The sequence below is a fragment of the Pezoporus flaviventris genome, unplaced genomic scaffold (assembly GCF_033815535.1).
Source record: "Pezoporus flaviventris isolate CSIRO_AGI_PZ_B2104156 unplaced genomic scaffold, CSIRO_AGI_Pfla_v1 ptg000002l, whole genome shotgun sequence".
Classification (NCBI taxonomy): domain Eukaryota; kingdom Metazoa; phylum Chordata; class Aves; order Psittaciformes; family Psittacidae; genus Pezoporus; species Pezoporus flaviventris.
The window spans coordinates 41,395,001-41,411,693 of NW_026892550.1; the positions used below are offsets into that span (position 1 = coordinate 41,395,001).

Sequence of the window (16,693 nt, forward strand, 5' to 3'; positions counted from 1 at the left end):
TGCACTTTTCATATAGGTCCACATTTTATCAAATACTGCAATTTTAGATCTCTGTGGAGACAATATGAAGCCTAATTAACTAATCTTTACGTAGACAGCAAAAGCACACCTGGGAAAACATGATGATGTCATTTTTAGGCAAGTTTATTAATGTTTAAAGATAGCAGCACCTACATTCTCTTTTTCTATTAATATTTTGCTGTCATTGTATTTTTTTGCATTGTATTTGTAAAAGATTTGAAAGAGTGCTACTTTTACTTTATAAGAGGTGTGCCAGATTAATACTTAATATCTATAATCAATCTTCAGCAAAATATTCATCAGAAATTCCCACTCAAACAAGATGATTTTTTGTAGCTCTCTGCAGCTGTGCATTATACAAATAAAAGGTGAGCTGAAATGTGCTAGTAGCACTAGAAAACTTCAGATTGCTCCACAGAGGAAACTAGCATTGCTGTGAAACCTGAAGGGAACATTAATAGTGAGGCACCTGTTTCAAGGTTGTTCTTACTTGTACTACTCCACATGCCTCACCACCTCAACTCAGCAGATCAGGGTTTTCTTTCAGAAAGATTGTTACCTGAAGTATGTTTCTTTTGCCTTAACCAATTGGTAGTTATAACTATAATTGGCAGTTTTAACTACCAACTGATTGTTATTTTTTAACCTGGAAAAAAAGATGAAAACAAAGTCTGCCACCTACATATCATCAAAAAAAGAAGCAGTGTTATCAAAGAAAAAGCAGGCAGAATGGGCCATACGACACATAAGGGTCAGTAACAATCACAAGTCAGAAAGAATATATGAATCTGCATTTCTTATATTGTCACATACTGTACAGTTCTAATGGAAAAATTAAGAAAGCATAGGTCTGTATCATCTCCCCCTATGTATGCTGAGTAGAAAACAGTGCTAACATTTCACATTCTACATTGTCTGACCAAAATATCTGTAGAACTACCAGTGTAGTTGACAAACCAACCTAAATAAATTTCTTAAAGAGACAACCCAAATCATTCTATGAAGTAGACAATTAACTACTGCAAATTAATACTATGTGGCATGTATCTCAGCTATTACTACATTTCTCCTTTGCTGTAGAAAACCAAGACCATTTGGTTCTGTAATCATTTTACTTCTTTGTGATACTACTGTAATATGTGCAAGTATACCAAATCTGTACTATGATAAAAAGTATCAGAAGTACTTATCTATTTCTTATATCTTGCACACTTCAGAACTACAATTCTGCTATAAATGTAACATCTATAGTTATACTATTTCAAAAAACAGATGAATAAAGTATGAAAGCATCAGTAATACCCCCACTATCTCTCAAGGCTTCACTGTTCTTGCAGTACAGCGTTACAACTTTCCCAAACTTACCCTTATTTTCCTGTCCAGAAATATAGTCTAGGAAGATTCTGAGGTTCAGATTTCTCCATGGTCTCTGTATATCTAGTAGTAGTAACAATTCTGGCAGTACTAAGACCACTGAAATTTTTCTAACAAACACCTAAATATTTCAACTATTACCAGAATATACATCGTCATTGGCACAGCTGTCTTCTTGAAAGTTCCCTTGCAGATCAGGTGTTGCATATTCTGCTCTGTTGATCTACACATACCCAAGATACCCATTAAGATCCAGAGTTGGACATACTACTCAACATCACCAGAGTGACTGAGAAAAATAACTGTGTGGTAAAGGCACAGTGTGTTTTTCAAATTCCTGGTATATCTGCCACATTGTGTATGCACTACTCTTGTTTCATCCAAGATCCTAAAAAATATGATCCTAAAACCTAGGGTAATCCTAAAAAATGGCATACTGCATCACCTTTGAAAAGCTCTTCACAAATTAAACTATCTCTGTGAACTATAAACTATCAGCAAAAATCCAATACTACACTTTTCTCTGCCTGATATGTAGGTATATACAGGTTTTGTCTCTAACAGACAGCAAATGGCATTCCATGCCTGAAACACTTCTATCTGCAGATCCAAGTCAGTCCGGCTACTTAACGTCCAAGAGACTCAATCAACTTCACCATAGCACATAAAATCTAAATCCTAAGAGCACAGCTTTCTATCATCTGTTCCCAGAGTCCTGCTGCTGTTGCGCACTTCCCTGGAAGCAGAGCTACTAGCTGTGCAGGATGCTCAATCTTGTCCTTTCTTAGTCCACTCGGGCTTGGACTCAAAATCCCCAGCCTCATATGAAGGAGCTCAATCTTCGCTGAATTATCATTCTCTAAACTTGCTCTCTCATTAAACACAGATGCTCCATGCCACTTCCACAGTAAGTCAACACTCACTTGGTAGCATACATCCAACTTGCTAGGAGGGATTTACCACTACAAATTAAACAAGGGACATCAAGGTTCCAGTGTTATAAAAATTATTACAGTGCTACTTCATCAATTACCACAGGTTTGCTTTCTAAAAGGGAAAACTTAAAAGTTGGTGTAGAGCTGTCTTGCATTGCTCAGTTCAACCAAAAGCCGTGTCATAATTTAAGCCCAGCCAGCAAGTCAGCCACTCCACCCCACCCCCCTTCCTCCCCCAACTCCCAGAGGGATGGGGAGAAGAATCAAAAGAATGTAACTCCCACGGGTTGAGATAAGAACAGCCCAGTATCTAAGTTATAACACAAAACCACTACTGCTACCACCAATAATAATAATAATGATAAGGGAAATAACAAGGGAAGAGAATACAACCACTCACCACCCACCAACCGATACCCAGCCCGACCTGAGCAGTGATCTAGTCATTCAGGGTAGCTGCCCCCAGTTTATATATTGGGCAAGATGTGCTGTGGCACGGAATACCTCTTTGGCTAGTTTGGGTCAGGTGTCTGGTCTCTGCTTCCTCCCGGCTTCCCCTCCTCCCTGGCAGGGCATGAGACTCACAAAGTCCTTGGTCAGAGTAAACATTACTGGGCAACAACTAAAAACACTATTATTATCAGCGTTGTTCTCAGGCTGAGAGTCAAAACCACAGTACAGCACCAGCTACTGAGAAGGAGAAAAATGACCGCTACTGCTGAACCCATTAGCTACAACATACATCTGGGTGCCCATCAATTCAACTTCATTAGGAAGTACTTTGATCCCACGTTGTAGAAGACAAGAGGTTATGCTGGCATTTAAACCTTATTTTATTCTTGCACAAACACTCAAATACTAAATAAATAAGCCTTCTTTATTCCATTTAGGCAACTGTCATGAACAGGTTCATAAACTGACAACTGCCTTTTCTTACTCCACTGTGTCCTGGTTTACTGAAATGAGCTTTTACAGATTTTGATATATATCAAGTAACAGAGGTCTAGCAAAGTCTCTTCTGCTTTTGTTCATTCAACCTTAAAAAAGAAAAAGCATCAAAAAAAAAAAAAGAGAAAAAGTAACAGCTGGACAGGAAAAGGCGCAAGGAACTCTTACAAGGAAAATTTTCCCAAATGGTCAAGTGTTAAGAAGGAACTTCCCACTAGATGGCTCACAGACTCCTTGCTGAATAAATGCAGGTAGGAATACCTGACCCAGCAACCATGGAAATAAAAATCCGTCATGAAAACCACTAGAAAACAGCACTCAGAATTAGCCATGACTTAGTCCTCTGCAGCCATTAAAACTGGAATTCATACAGCTCAGAGTCTTGATCCCTACCTAGTCCTTGACCTTGTCTAGACTCATAAAGTAAGAGCAATGAGCCATTACCTAGGGGATACATGCGACTTCTAAGGCTTCTGTTTATACTGCTACACAACATATTTAGTAATAGGTTGTTTTCAGAAGTGTGTCACTTTATTTCCTTCAGTATTTTGTTTTCAGAATTTGTCTTTTATTTGAAAGGTACAGCTTAAGGATGTAGAAGGGCAGTGTTAAGATACCTTCGTCTAGGATTTTGTATATACACACTCACTCACAAAGCCAAAATTCATAAAAACAAGCATGTATACTTACCCTAATTCAAATATATTGCGAAAATATAGTCACTTAAATCTGGACAGTGCTATATCTGACCATATATGTTATTCCTATGCAATCACCTTCATTTCCCTAAACTGCATTCATGCAGTCATCAACAATAGCAGACTAAACCATGAGGAAAGAGAATTCTTGTGAATGCAGGATGCCCAGCATGCAAGTTGGGCTTTCACACTTCTTTCCTATCTCCTCTTTCTTTAAAAGCACCAAAACCCTAAAAGGATACCAGTGCTCCATAAAAACCACCACGACTTGCTATCAGCTATCCAAACAACGGAGCCATTGTAGATTGCTTGTATTATTTGAATACAAGAACATAAGAATATGGAAATAACCTGCACTGCTCTGAATTACTGTGGCTGTTTGCTTCTGCAAGGTGACACTCCAATGTATACATGAATTGTTAAAAGCTGTTTAAAACCTTGGTATTCCAATCAACACTAACATAATAGTACAAGACCCTAATGTTCACAATGAGCACTTTTTCCTCCCATTCTTTATCATTTATTTACTAGGAAAATCAAGCAACTGATACAAAAATGTCCTAGGAGCTAACACTTTTTTTTTTTTCAGTATCATGTCACCACTGGGCATTTTGACTATGAAAATTATTATTACTACAAAGTACACATTCCATTTAAATGTAAAAGACTACCTTCATTAAGAAGCTCATTAGGAAATTAAATTATGCAAAGCCTTATCAAATTAATTAACTGTATTTTGTGGGTCATCAGATAACTTCTCCATTTTGTCATTTAAAGACCTATTATTCTTAAAATTGGGGTGCTGTAATTAGCATGTCTGACAGAAATAGTTCCTCAGACTACTAACTCAAATACTCCATACTCCATCATTCTATTGGATGACGATCTTGTACTGCAGGAGCAGAACTTTAGTTCTCAAATATGGTTTCTGTAACCATTTTGTTGACCTTCCATAATTAATAAAAGGTCAGGAACTGGTATTGTCACCAGTAGCTAGAAAGTGTAACAACAAATGCATTTTGCCAGTTCACACAGTAAAGCAACTATTGATACGTCCAAAAATGCAGAAAAGGACAAAACTAGTTTTTCAGCCTCTTTATTAGCTCAAGATTAAGTACTTTAAAACACTTAACCTTGTTTATACTGGGTGAACACTCAAGCTGAATGAAAGTTCAAACAGATGGAAGATCTAAATTTTGTAATATATTGATAATTTTACTAAGCACAGGTAAAAACTAGTTATATGTTCTTAAGATTTAGTTTTATGGCTTTCCAGTTTTCATTAGTTGAGCTACTTCAAATATCTTTAATATACTTGGTCTTCTAATAAAAATTGTAAAAATTCTACCACAAGAATCTATTCCTCAAAAGCCTACTTAAAATCATTTTCTCCAAGAATGTGCAAGATAAGGGCTTTATGTCATCATCATATTCTTCAGGTGAATTGAAGAGTTAAGTTTTCAAGACGAGATGTTAGTGTTAAAGTTTCACAACCATTTAACTCCTCTTAAGATATTTGCTGAAATAACTCCTTCTCTGAGACTTAATTTCAAGAGAATCATAATTGTTCCCCGTCATTCAGCATATCCCTAAAAATCAAAGAAGACTGTTTCAATCTCATTTCTTAAAAAACTCATAAATGTCACACAAACTAATTTCCACAATGATGACCTAAATCCATCCGTTCTTTTTGAGGTCCTAGTCACAAGGAAAATCTGCTGTCCACTCCTAGAACTAACTTTACTGTAATAAGCCTATTGATAGAGGGACAGCTACATATCATGCTGCATTATCTATTACTACAGCTTTGCCACATCACTATAGTACAAATGTGGATTTGTAAGAGTGATTTTGATTTTGGCAGGGAAAACCTGATAACATAAAGGAAACAGTATGTCATATAAACTGAACTGAAAAAATCAGCAACAGATTTTCAAACCTCTTGAGAAAAAAGATAATACGAGTAACGAAAGTATATCTGCTGTGTGGCGGGAAGAAATGCAGAGAACAAAGACACGTACACATAAAAACAAAGACCACCTACAAGTAAGACCATAATCCAAATGCATACTTTTAGCCTTGCCTTTTTTGCTGAGATCAATGCAAAAGAAAACAGGAATGAGGGTACAGGAACAGAAATGATCAAAACAAGATGGATGCAAACCAAAAAGAACTTATTGCACTCATACTGTGGAAGGAGGAATAAACTACATCTCAGAACACAAAAGCACTTTCTCAAGCAATTGCAGATCTGTAGTGAACTGCAGGTGCTACTCCTGGCATCCAGAACCATAATGACTGGACTTAACAAGAATGGAAAAGCAGTCAAAGAGACTACTGCTTGTTTGGTCTGTAGCATGCACAGCTTCAGATGTAATTTTTTAGTGAAAAAATGAAATCATTAGGAACTTTTCCTAGGAAAGGAAACTGGGGTATCAAAGCACATCAAGCCAGACAAAGGAAAATTATTTATTTGTTATATATGGGAAGAAGAAAATTCTGAGCACTAGAATCATCGAAATTAAATGAAACCTTCCAGTTCAAAAGCATGGTCCAGCACTTTGGGACCAATAAGAAAATCTGCAATAAAATTGAAGACTTTCAGTTGATAAAAACCAGGACAAACGCAAATCTATCACTATTATCAAAATGATTGACAGAAAACAGTGTGATACAATTGGGTGAAAGTTATTTCCAGAGAAGACAGAGAAATATTAATGCCTTTTTACAAAGCATTGCAGAGATCTCAGATGGCATACAATGTACATCTCTGTTCAACCACATTCAGGGACAATTAATTCAAACTATGACACACACACACAGAGAAGAGCTATGAGATGACTGAGGACCAAAATGTCTTGCTTGAAAATCACAAATAAACAGTTTTGTTGACAGAGATGAAAGCTCAGAAAAACAACCCCATACTAGATTTGTATTAATGCATCTGGAAAATAAATGCTGAGATGAAAAAAGAAGTACATAATAAATACAAATGTACTGTAACAATTGAGGATAAACTAGTTACAAATACATTTTGACTGGAAAACGAAAGCATGTTTCTAACCATAACAAGTGTCGTATTATGGAGTAATCTGCCCCCAGGAGTAGTCCAAATGGAACTTATATGCATTCATACTTATTTTAGTGTGTTATCAATTTATAAAATAAATTACATAGCACTGGAGAATCTTCAAACTGTACTGCTGCAAATTAATTTCAGCCTGGCCAAAATTACCTACTGCAGAGCATACTTTGATTAGAACATCTAAGAAAACTTGATGAAAGCTTGAAAGAGAATATCAGGGGTATGTTTCTTCTATCAGACACAATTTTCTCCATACAAACAAGGAAAGAAAATTCTATTAGAAAGGAATACATTTTATTTTTAATAAATATTATGCAAATACTAATTCTAAATGAATCTTTGTGAGTAATGTACCTAACAAGGTTTCTGAGGCACCACAGTGTTTTGGTCACTGGGCTCACTGAGCTGCTTGCGAAAGACATTAGGATCTTGGGTAACAGGGAGAGAGAAGAAAATGAAACCTGGAAAATAACAAAAAGGAATGCTTTGAGGGAAAAAGGAAGTATTGATTGCTGCATTCTTTCTTTTAAGAGTACTTTCACAATAGCCTAAATCAATTCTTTTGTGTCTTGTCCTGATACAAGGATCACAAAAAAAAAACACCAATAAAACACTGAAAATTAATCGCTTGAACCCTCTAGACTACAAAAGAGTATAGCCGTACTTTCACCAATATGTTACTGGATGCAAAGGGCAGTCTTTCCATTATTTCAGCTCTCAGATCTGCCTCTCCTCAGTATTTCAGCTACATACCTTTCTTTTTTTCCTGTCAAATTGAAAAAGCCAAACCCATACTCTCTAATCCTATCTCTTCTGCAGATTCATGAAATTCCAGCCCTACAGCCACTGCTTCTTAAGGTACCATGTAGAGCCTGTGGCAAAAGTCACCAAACATTTCATAACTGAGTTTTTTGTATCCTTTGCCTCTCAAAGGCTTCTGTGGAGCTAGTCAAAATTTAACCTCTGGAAACATGGGTTCTACAATTCTTCTACATCTCAAACTTCAAAAATTAAAGCTGAAGTCTGAATCAAAATGTTTTACCTCAATTACATTTAAAAAAAGTCATAGTGTTTCCTTTCTGCTCACTGGTTTTAGAGATTTCCTGTGAGGTTGTTTTAGGAGCTCAAATATCTTGATGAGCATAAAACAGGTTGAGGTTCACAGACTGCTGTGTGATTTCTCTCTTGTAATTTCTTGTAATAAAATAAATAACTTTATAAGTTAAATTTCAAAGTACTTATACATCTAGAGGCACTGGACCACTTTGAAGATCCTCAGAAAAAGACAGTAATACTATCTTCAGGCCCAACCCTCTTTGCCTCTCAACAAACACTTTTACAGGAGAAAAAACTCAAAAGGTCTTGTCAGCTCTTACGTTTAACGCTGGCTAGTCACTATAGAAGAGGAATTCTTTACAAGACCTTTCCAACATTTTGCTCACACCCAACTCCTCATTCTGTAACTCTTGCCTATTAAGCAAGAATAAGCAACTCTTCCAAAGTCTTTTCAGTGAAAGCTTAGGAATACTTCTTTGTTATGAAGCAGTTCTGCTTGCTTTTACTTTGGCAGAGGATCTACTATTAAAGGCCATCAAAACAGAATGAAACAGATTGATATGTCCATGTCATGCTGTTGGTTCAAAAACAGGTCTAAAGAGATTTTAAATGAAAAACAATGTAGACAGAATGTAAGTTAGTCTAATTACTGCTCTACATGTCATTTTTCCTTTCTGAGATGCTTTCTTATCTTACACATGGGACCAGCTGCAATCCATTTTTTAAAGTGGAAAAAAGGAAGCATGACTGATTTCATTTGTCAATCAGGTCAGGTTTGTACATATTTTTGATGAACAGAGCCAGGCATACAGCAAACACGATAGAACTGTAGAAGTAATCAGCTTCTGCTTTCTTTGTATCACGTTGATAGTAACTTTAAGTGTGTCTTCAAGCAAAGAAATGTTCCAGTGAATGTTAAGCTTACTTACACTGTTGTACTTTGGTTTTTTCTTCCAGTGCTGTAGCCCATGAAAGTAAGCATGGCAACTTCAGGAGTTAACACATACAGACAATGGTTTAAAATGATTCTCTGCAGTGTAGGTGAGCAGTAGTCCATCTTCTTGGGCTAGTGACATTTTTTTTTTCCCTTCAAAGTTCAAGTATGTGTCTTGGTTAATGCATACATCAACAGCATTTCCAACAGCAGTTGAGAAATCATTGAAGGTTAAAAATACTGTGTGACTGTGGATAGTGTTAATAGTACATACTGGAGTGATGAAATTCCATCATCCTACCATTTACTGCTCCATCAAGTAGTATCTGTGATGTGAGAATTATACAGATGATATGCCTATAGAAGACCAACTGAAATGACGCCTGGATCTTCCAGTCCTATTGACATCCTGACCATCAAAATCCATTAGTGATTTCAGAAAAGTGATACACTTCCAGAAAACCACAGCCACACACATTTTCTTCAACGTTATGCCCGTTATTTCAGGTTGGAAACCCAAGAAAAAGAAAATGCAACAGGAATGCACTATATATATATGTGTGCATATATATATGTTTGCTTACGCTTTCAGTTGGACTAAGAACACTAAAAGCACCAAACCCAATAAGAACATTAAGACAGAGGCACTACTAAGTATCAGAAGTGCTAAGTATACCACTCAGTGGAACAGAACTCTGAAGACTTGGATCCTACTCACAGTTCTACTATTAGCAACTTTGAGATCTCCTGAGGAAAAGTACTACATAGTCTGGTATTTACAAATATATAATCAATACACCAGATGGTTCTGCCATTAAAGAAGAAATGTATACCTATAACATTATTACTAAGATGTAATAGTTTCCTGCTAATGATTACTGTTCAGTAAAGCTCTAATTATCTTTCTCTTTTTTTTTTTTTTTCCTTTTTACAATTACTGTTAAATCCATTATTTCTACAGTGGTATTTTCTGTGCAGGCATGTAGGACGTACCAAGCTTCTGCTTTTCACCTTAAAGTAGTACTAGGAACACTAGAGTACAATGCGTTTTTATCCCTTTTTTCTCAGTTACGTTTCTTGATTCAGCGCCAATTGATGCTCTGCTCACTGTTGGCAGGAGTGCCTCCTACTAGCTTGTACTACCTTTAAAGCTAAGGAGTCTGTACTCAAAAATAGAGTAAAGTGCAAAGGCAATACATACTTTGTCATGCGTGCCAAGGCTGTTATCTCCAAGTCAAGCAACATGGACTAGCTTGCATGCCTACTGTCATACTGTCTGTAGGGTGTGTGGTGAGCCACTATCTTTCCTCCACATGGGTTTTTCTAACCTCTGTCTGGATTCCTCTACTCACCATGGTAGCTACGGGAGTTAGCTACAGCCATTGCAGACATGAACTGGTATGTACCTATGGTAGGTGGCTGAAAGCCTAGAATCCGATAACAAAACGCAGAACACACTAATAGGATGTCCCTGACACACCCAAACTAATGTGACATCTCAACGAGTTCTTGTCATTTAAGCAGTCATAGAAACTGAACAAAGACTTGAAACCCTTCTTTCAATCAACATTCCATACATATATATTCAGCTATTTAGGGTAGGATTTTCTAGCTAACTTTCACCATCTAGCTTATTGTTGAGAATTCCTTCTTGGAAAACGATCTTTTTCACTTACGTAAAATACAATCAGAAAACATGTTTTAGTAGCAAAGAAAATTCAGTCTACTGGTTTCATCCCCAGAATTGTTTTAAACCCCAGTATACAAAGATGCCTAAATTTTGTGCCATCCCAGGAGTTAGGGGTCTACTGGTAAAGATTTACATCCAGTATACATTCCATCAATAGAAAACAATCTTGCAAATAATGCCACTTCTTGAAGAAAACAGACTAACTGAAGTAAAAAAAAAATCAAGACAAAACCCCAAATGTTTCTTTTATTTCATGATGGTGATAAAGCCAGTCTATTTCAGCTTGCTGCTAGAAAAATACTCAGTTTTTTTTCAGGTTATATAAAAACCACACATCCACTCCCATCCAGTCACCATACAGAAATGCTCTAGGTGAAATTTTAGTCTCCTTAGTGCTAGAAAATGTTTTCACATTGCCTTGAGCAGAGAGTTTCATCCTTGAAACTTAAGTTTCAGGTCTCCTAGAAAGAAACTCTGACAGCTGTTACTTTTTGAAAAAAAAAAAAAAAATTAAAAAAATTGGACAAGCCTAAATGATTTTTAACAAATAGCAGATAGAGCCATCAGGCAAAGAAACTGCATTATATACAATACACCAGTTTGTTTGTGATAGTAATTGCTGAGAAGAGATTTCCAGAGATGATTATAGCCTTGTTCGTGCAGAGCAAAAGCTAACTGAATAAAAAGTAAAGAATACGCTCTCACAAAGCTTCCACCTGATTTTTACACAAATTATTAATCCTTAGGTAATCATCAGAAACACTAGTTTGGCAAAAGTGTAATTGGAAAGATGTATGTATGTGCTGGGAGCACAAAACCTACATACTGATAGATACATGCAATTACAAGCATTTTTTGTTTTAAAAGAAAACTTAAAAATCTCTATAGCAAAATATTCAAAAGAACTGACCTACTGGTCTTTCTCACTCAGTCCCCAGTATAGTCACGATCTAAAAGTTCTATGCTCACAAAACCAGAAACATGCATTTTTATTAACTCATACACCTGATGCTAGTTTTGGTTTAACCAATAGGAAAGCCATCAGCAGCTGGATCAATCATCAGAATCAGAAGATAATGGTTTTCTACAGTTGAAATACGTATGGCTCCTATTTAGTATGTTACCAGTTAAGTATGCATTACAAGATCCCCTGAAATAATGGTCTATTATAAACATAATCTAGCAGTTACTACTCTAACTATACAGTACCTAACAACTATTTGTAAAAGAACTTATTTCATTTTCATGGCAGGCTATGTTTGAAATGTAAAGTATTTTAAAATACTTTTTTTTTTAAACCCAGCACTATCATTATCCATTGAAAAACATAAAACCAACAGGTATTTCGTATTTGTAGTACTTCAGATCAATTTCCATCTTATAGGTAACACATGGATCACACAGACTAGGCCAAACCAACATGGTATTCCACCCAGCAGCCTTAGTGTCTTGCTCATTTGCTGGATGGGTTTCACCATGTTAGCTGGCTGGTGTCTTAAGGGCAGCCTGAGAGTCACACACTGGAAGAGATGAGACTGGAAGTCTCATGCATTTTTAAACCTGAAATACACAGAGGTAGAATGTGAGGACTGCTAGGCTTCCAAGGCATTACTGTAATGCAAATATAGTAGTGTTTCCAAAGGCAGGCATGGTTTCACTAAAGCAGCCAACAGGGTTGTTTCCCATTCCCATCTGCAAGCTTGAAAAATCATGTGAAATACATATTAAAACATGACTGTGCACTTTCTTATGTCCCTGTTCACTGTGTGACTACCTAAAATACAGCACAGCTATTAAATAGACAAATGACATCAACTCCCTTCTCTGAACAAACCTTGCTTTTTACTTCACAGTGGACTAGTTTTTAGGTAATTCCTTTCACTCACTTTTGCTTTGAATATTTCTAATATGGCCCTTTATTTACATATAGATAATAAAATGTAACAATAATGAAAAAACAGGAACACTTATACTTGTGAGTTAGGCTGCACATACCACATTTCTATACCAACCTAAGGAAAACACATTTACATGAATAATTACCTATTTAAAACAAAACAGAAATCTAAAAAGTAGAAATTCTTACCCTAAAAAACTCTTTAGTGGAGCCAGAATCTAATGTTCCATAAGCAATTTCTGTTTGCTTGGAAAGATCCTCTGCACTTTCAATAGGAGACACCATCCTCTCAACCGTCAGGAAGGCAGCTAAGTTAGCCGTGTAGGATGAGATTATGATGAGGGTAAAGAACCACCACACACCTCCAACAATGCGCCCAGACAGGGATCTAATAACAAGTATGAAATGGATTTGTAAAGTGAAATGAAAGTCCTTAAAAGGAACACGTTATCAGTTTTATGCAAATGATGCATTATACTAAAAGGAAGCATTTCAGACTATCTTGTAGCACAGTTCTGCATACTAATGAGATAGGAAATCAAGACATACTCGACTACATTTCCTGAACCTTGCTGAAATCAGGACTCCAGAGTTTAGGGAGAATTTTGTGATCCAGTTCTTCAAAGTTCTGAACACCCTGTAAGGAAACTGCTCCCATGATAATGTGCTGTATTGAACACATAAGCTTGTTGTTCTCTCTGAAGTGAATTTGTGTGACATTATGAAGAGAATCAAACAAAATGAGTGGAACAGTGCTTTCAGGTAAACCAGTATGCACTTAATTTTTAAATGCCTTTAGCTTGCTTAAGGTATTAGTGCTTTTCCTAAGACATTCAGACAAAGACTGATTTCTACAAAACAACAGCTGCTGTGGACAATCTACACTGAGAAACAAATAGCATTATTTGCAATAAAACTGTCTCCAGGAAGATCCATAAACTGAAAAGTGCACAAAACTTTTGAAAGATACAAGCATTTAACAAACCGAGGACTAGACATGAAACAATCAGTGATAATACAGAAAAATGGTGAGAAAGTATATTTTTAACTACTAATAATCTGAGGTTTTTAACAGCAGCAGGTGGGCGTGTATGGATCTTTGCTTTGCATCTCCTGCTCAAGAAGAGAGAAGAAAAGAGAACTCAAGAAAATTTATAATATAAAACAGTATAGAAATTTAACCAGAGAAATTCAACGATTTTCAATACTAGAAAACTAATAGAAAAAGAAATACTCATATTGCATTATTGTTACACTTGACATTCTTCTAAATCATCCTTTAAACTTTGAAATTACTTACTACTTTGTTTCCAAACAAGACATTATAGAAGGAGTACATAATCTTTGGAGATGTGCTTAATTATTTGGCAGAAATGTGCATGTAGTTGAAAGTCTAGTACTAAGGCGTTGCAGTAGCTTAGGTATGTCTTGATGTGTCTCCTCTATCTATTAAGTAAACAGATTACAGATCACTCACCCAGACTACTGTATTGTGAATTTAACTTCAAACTAATTCTGACATAAAATATATAGATAGATATAACTACATATATATATATATATATATATATACACATTTAAACACGATAGTTATGTGAAGCTGAGTTATTAAACTGTTAAACTGGGAAGAGAAATAAATAGAACTGATTCTGGACAAATTATTTTTACTAACAGCTATTGTATAAAACCTCTGTCATAATTCAGACATTAGAAGAGTTATTCCACGTCACATCAGACTCACTAATTCACTCTACCACATGAAAATCACGTCAGATAAGGTCCAGAATAGGTTATTAAAATGGACCATAGAAAAGAAACTATTTCAACTCCTTCTGAGATGTAGTCTGAAAATGTGCTTTGTTACCTTTAAGAAAATATACATTTTGACATGGAGGTTAATTTGAGCATAAAGTATTTCTGCAATTAAAAGATTGAATTCTATGATAAATCCATATTTTCAAGGTAAAATCTCTGAAAATGTGTATTTCATAACTGCCAATCATATGGCACTTTCTGTTGTACTGATGACACCTGCTATAACTGATATTGATCTTTTAAAGCCCATTATCTGTCAGGAACAAAGTTGCCACCGACTTTGTAAGAAAAGAATAAGCTCAATGCCAGTACAGGTATTAGGCTCCCACATGACATTTTGTAAGTGAAATTTTGGCATTTGTATACCAAATTTTCCCAAAAGGTCTATTCTAGTTAACTCAATAATTTCTTTCTTTAATGTACATTTCTAAGTTTCTAAAGATTTATAATTATATGCTAGTATGAACCCACACTTTACAAGCACCTCATTCCTCAGATCATTAAATACTAAGTAACAATTTCTGAGCACAATTACCTAAATTTGTGCTCTGCCTCTTTTACTTCAAAAGGTTTTATATGGCAGTACTGAGAGTACATGCACATCTCAAAAAGATGAGGAAAACTTTGCTGTAAGTTATTATCAATAATAATAATTTTAATTTTAATAATTTTATTCTACGCTATTGTTTCTCTGCTACCCATGATGGCAACATGGGGATTGCAGACCAGTTTCCAGGTGATCCAGTCTTACCCAGAACCACCTTTTATTTGAGAGTCAGGAAGTCCGAGCTCTAGCTCTGTCTACTCTAAAATTCTTACAGTGGTTGTAATTTTTTATTAGAGAAATAGTGGAAATAGTGCAAAATTTAACTTTACAAAATATATTTTTCTGATGTCTGAAAATGCCTGAAAATACTCCGATTCATTTGCCAGGAGTTCAAATTCCACAGTGACAGTTTTGCTGCAGGAACAAAACTAACTGAGAAGTTTTCAGTCCTTTTCTATTTTTATAATAAACAGATAACACACATAACTAACCAATTTCCTCAAAAATATGTTTGTAATGAAGTGCTGTTAAACACTTCACTGAAACTAAATGCTGAATCTCCAAAATGATTCGAGTTTCATGCACTTTTTATGATGAACATTTACAATCATTATTCTTAGATCACCCTTCAAAAGTTATCAAACCGTGCACAACAACTGTTACGCTTTAACAGCCAGTAAAATAACAATAATAAAAAAAAATCATTATTTTACTATGGCCTTGATGCAATCAAAATAATTTTGTAGCTAATAAGGGATTTTGCAGACAACTAAACTTGTGAAGTGTGTAATCGATACAAAAACCCCACAGGACTAAAATTAACACAGTTTCTCATGACCTCGAACAATTTGCTCTCTTCACTGTCTCATTTCTTGTATACAATTCTTACTGCATTATCTCCCAAATCCATCACATGCTGCATCATAAAGGCTGGCATACCTCACTGTGATATGCCAGACTTTACACAGAATTGCTGAAGTTCTCACACAATAAATGCTCTGTTATTTCTGCAGTAGAATAACTTGAAAACCTCCGGTTGCCTTTTGGGATGCATGACTTACAGTTAAGAAATTCTCCCTTGGTGTGATTTTTTTTTGTTCACTGACCACCAGACTTACTAGAAATTGTGCTCTTTCCTGTCTTACTTTAGGATGGTTAGAAGGAAGTTATATTGCTTAATATAATTAAATAGGTCTTCTGCTTTGATATCCTTAAACACGGTTGCCCTATTTCACTTGTTGCTATAATTCCTTCAAGCAGCAAGTAGTTATCTACCTAGCTACTTACCACCTTGCTGAATTAAGGCTAGAACCACTTGCACACAAGGGAAATAGAATATTTAATGAGCTGCAAAGGAATTAACTTAAGTGCCTTGCAGTTGTCCCTAATAAAGTAGGTGAAAATCCATGAGGAATTAAGCATTTATAAACTGGACCTTCAAATTCATTACAGTGATTTCCTCTGTGACTTTTCTAGAACTAGGTCATGGAAAAGCAGCAGTGTTTTGCAACTATTCATATGAAATTAGAACCATCACATGACTTATTTCAGTTCAAGGCTTGCCTGAAGAAAAACTGTTGTTATGTAGTTAGTTTTAGAGGGAAAGTGCTGACTGTGTAGTTTGTGACTACTATGTTACCCTTTTTCCCATTACAGTTGTTGTGAACCATATGCACTGTCAACTGTAAAATGG

General features: G+C 35.8%; 1 protein-coding gene across 4 annotated transcripts in view; it reads right to left on the minus strand.

Moving 5' to 3' along the window:
• Positions 1-16,693, minus strand: part of GRIA2 (glutamate ionotropic receptor AMPA type subunit 2) — a 94,258-nt gene that overhangs the window by 6,285 nt on the left and 71,280 nt on the right. For all 4 annotated transcript variants that reach the window (XR_009747301.1, XM_061475833.1, XM_061475811.1 and 1 more), the window contains exons 12-13: positions 12,828-13,026; positions 1-51 (exon numbers count right to left, since the gene is read on the minus strand). The exon at positions 1-51 is cut by the window's left edge and continues 197 nt beyond it. Coding sequence is in view for 3 of the 4 variants with exons in the window: in XM_061475833.1 (XP_061331817.1) it covers positions 1-51; positions 12,828-13,026 (250 nt within the window). In the remaining variant the exon portion in view is untranslated. The remainder of the gene's footprint in view (positions 52-12,827; positions 13,027-16,693) is intronic.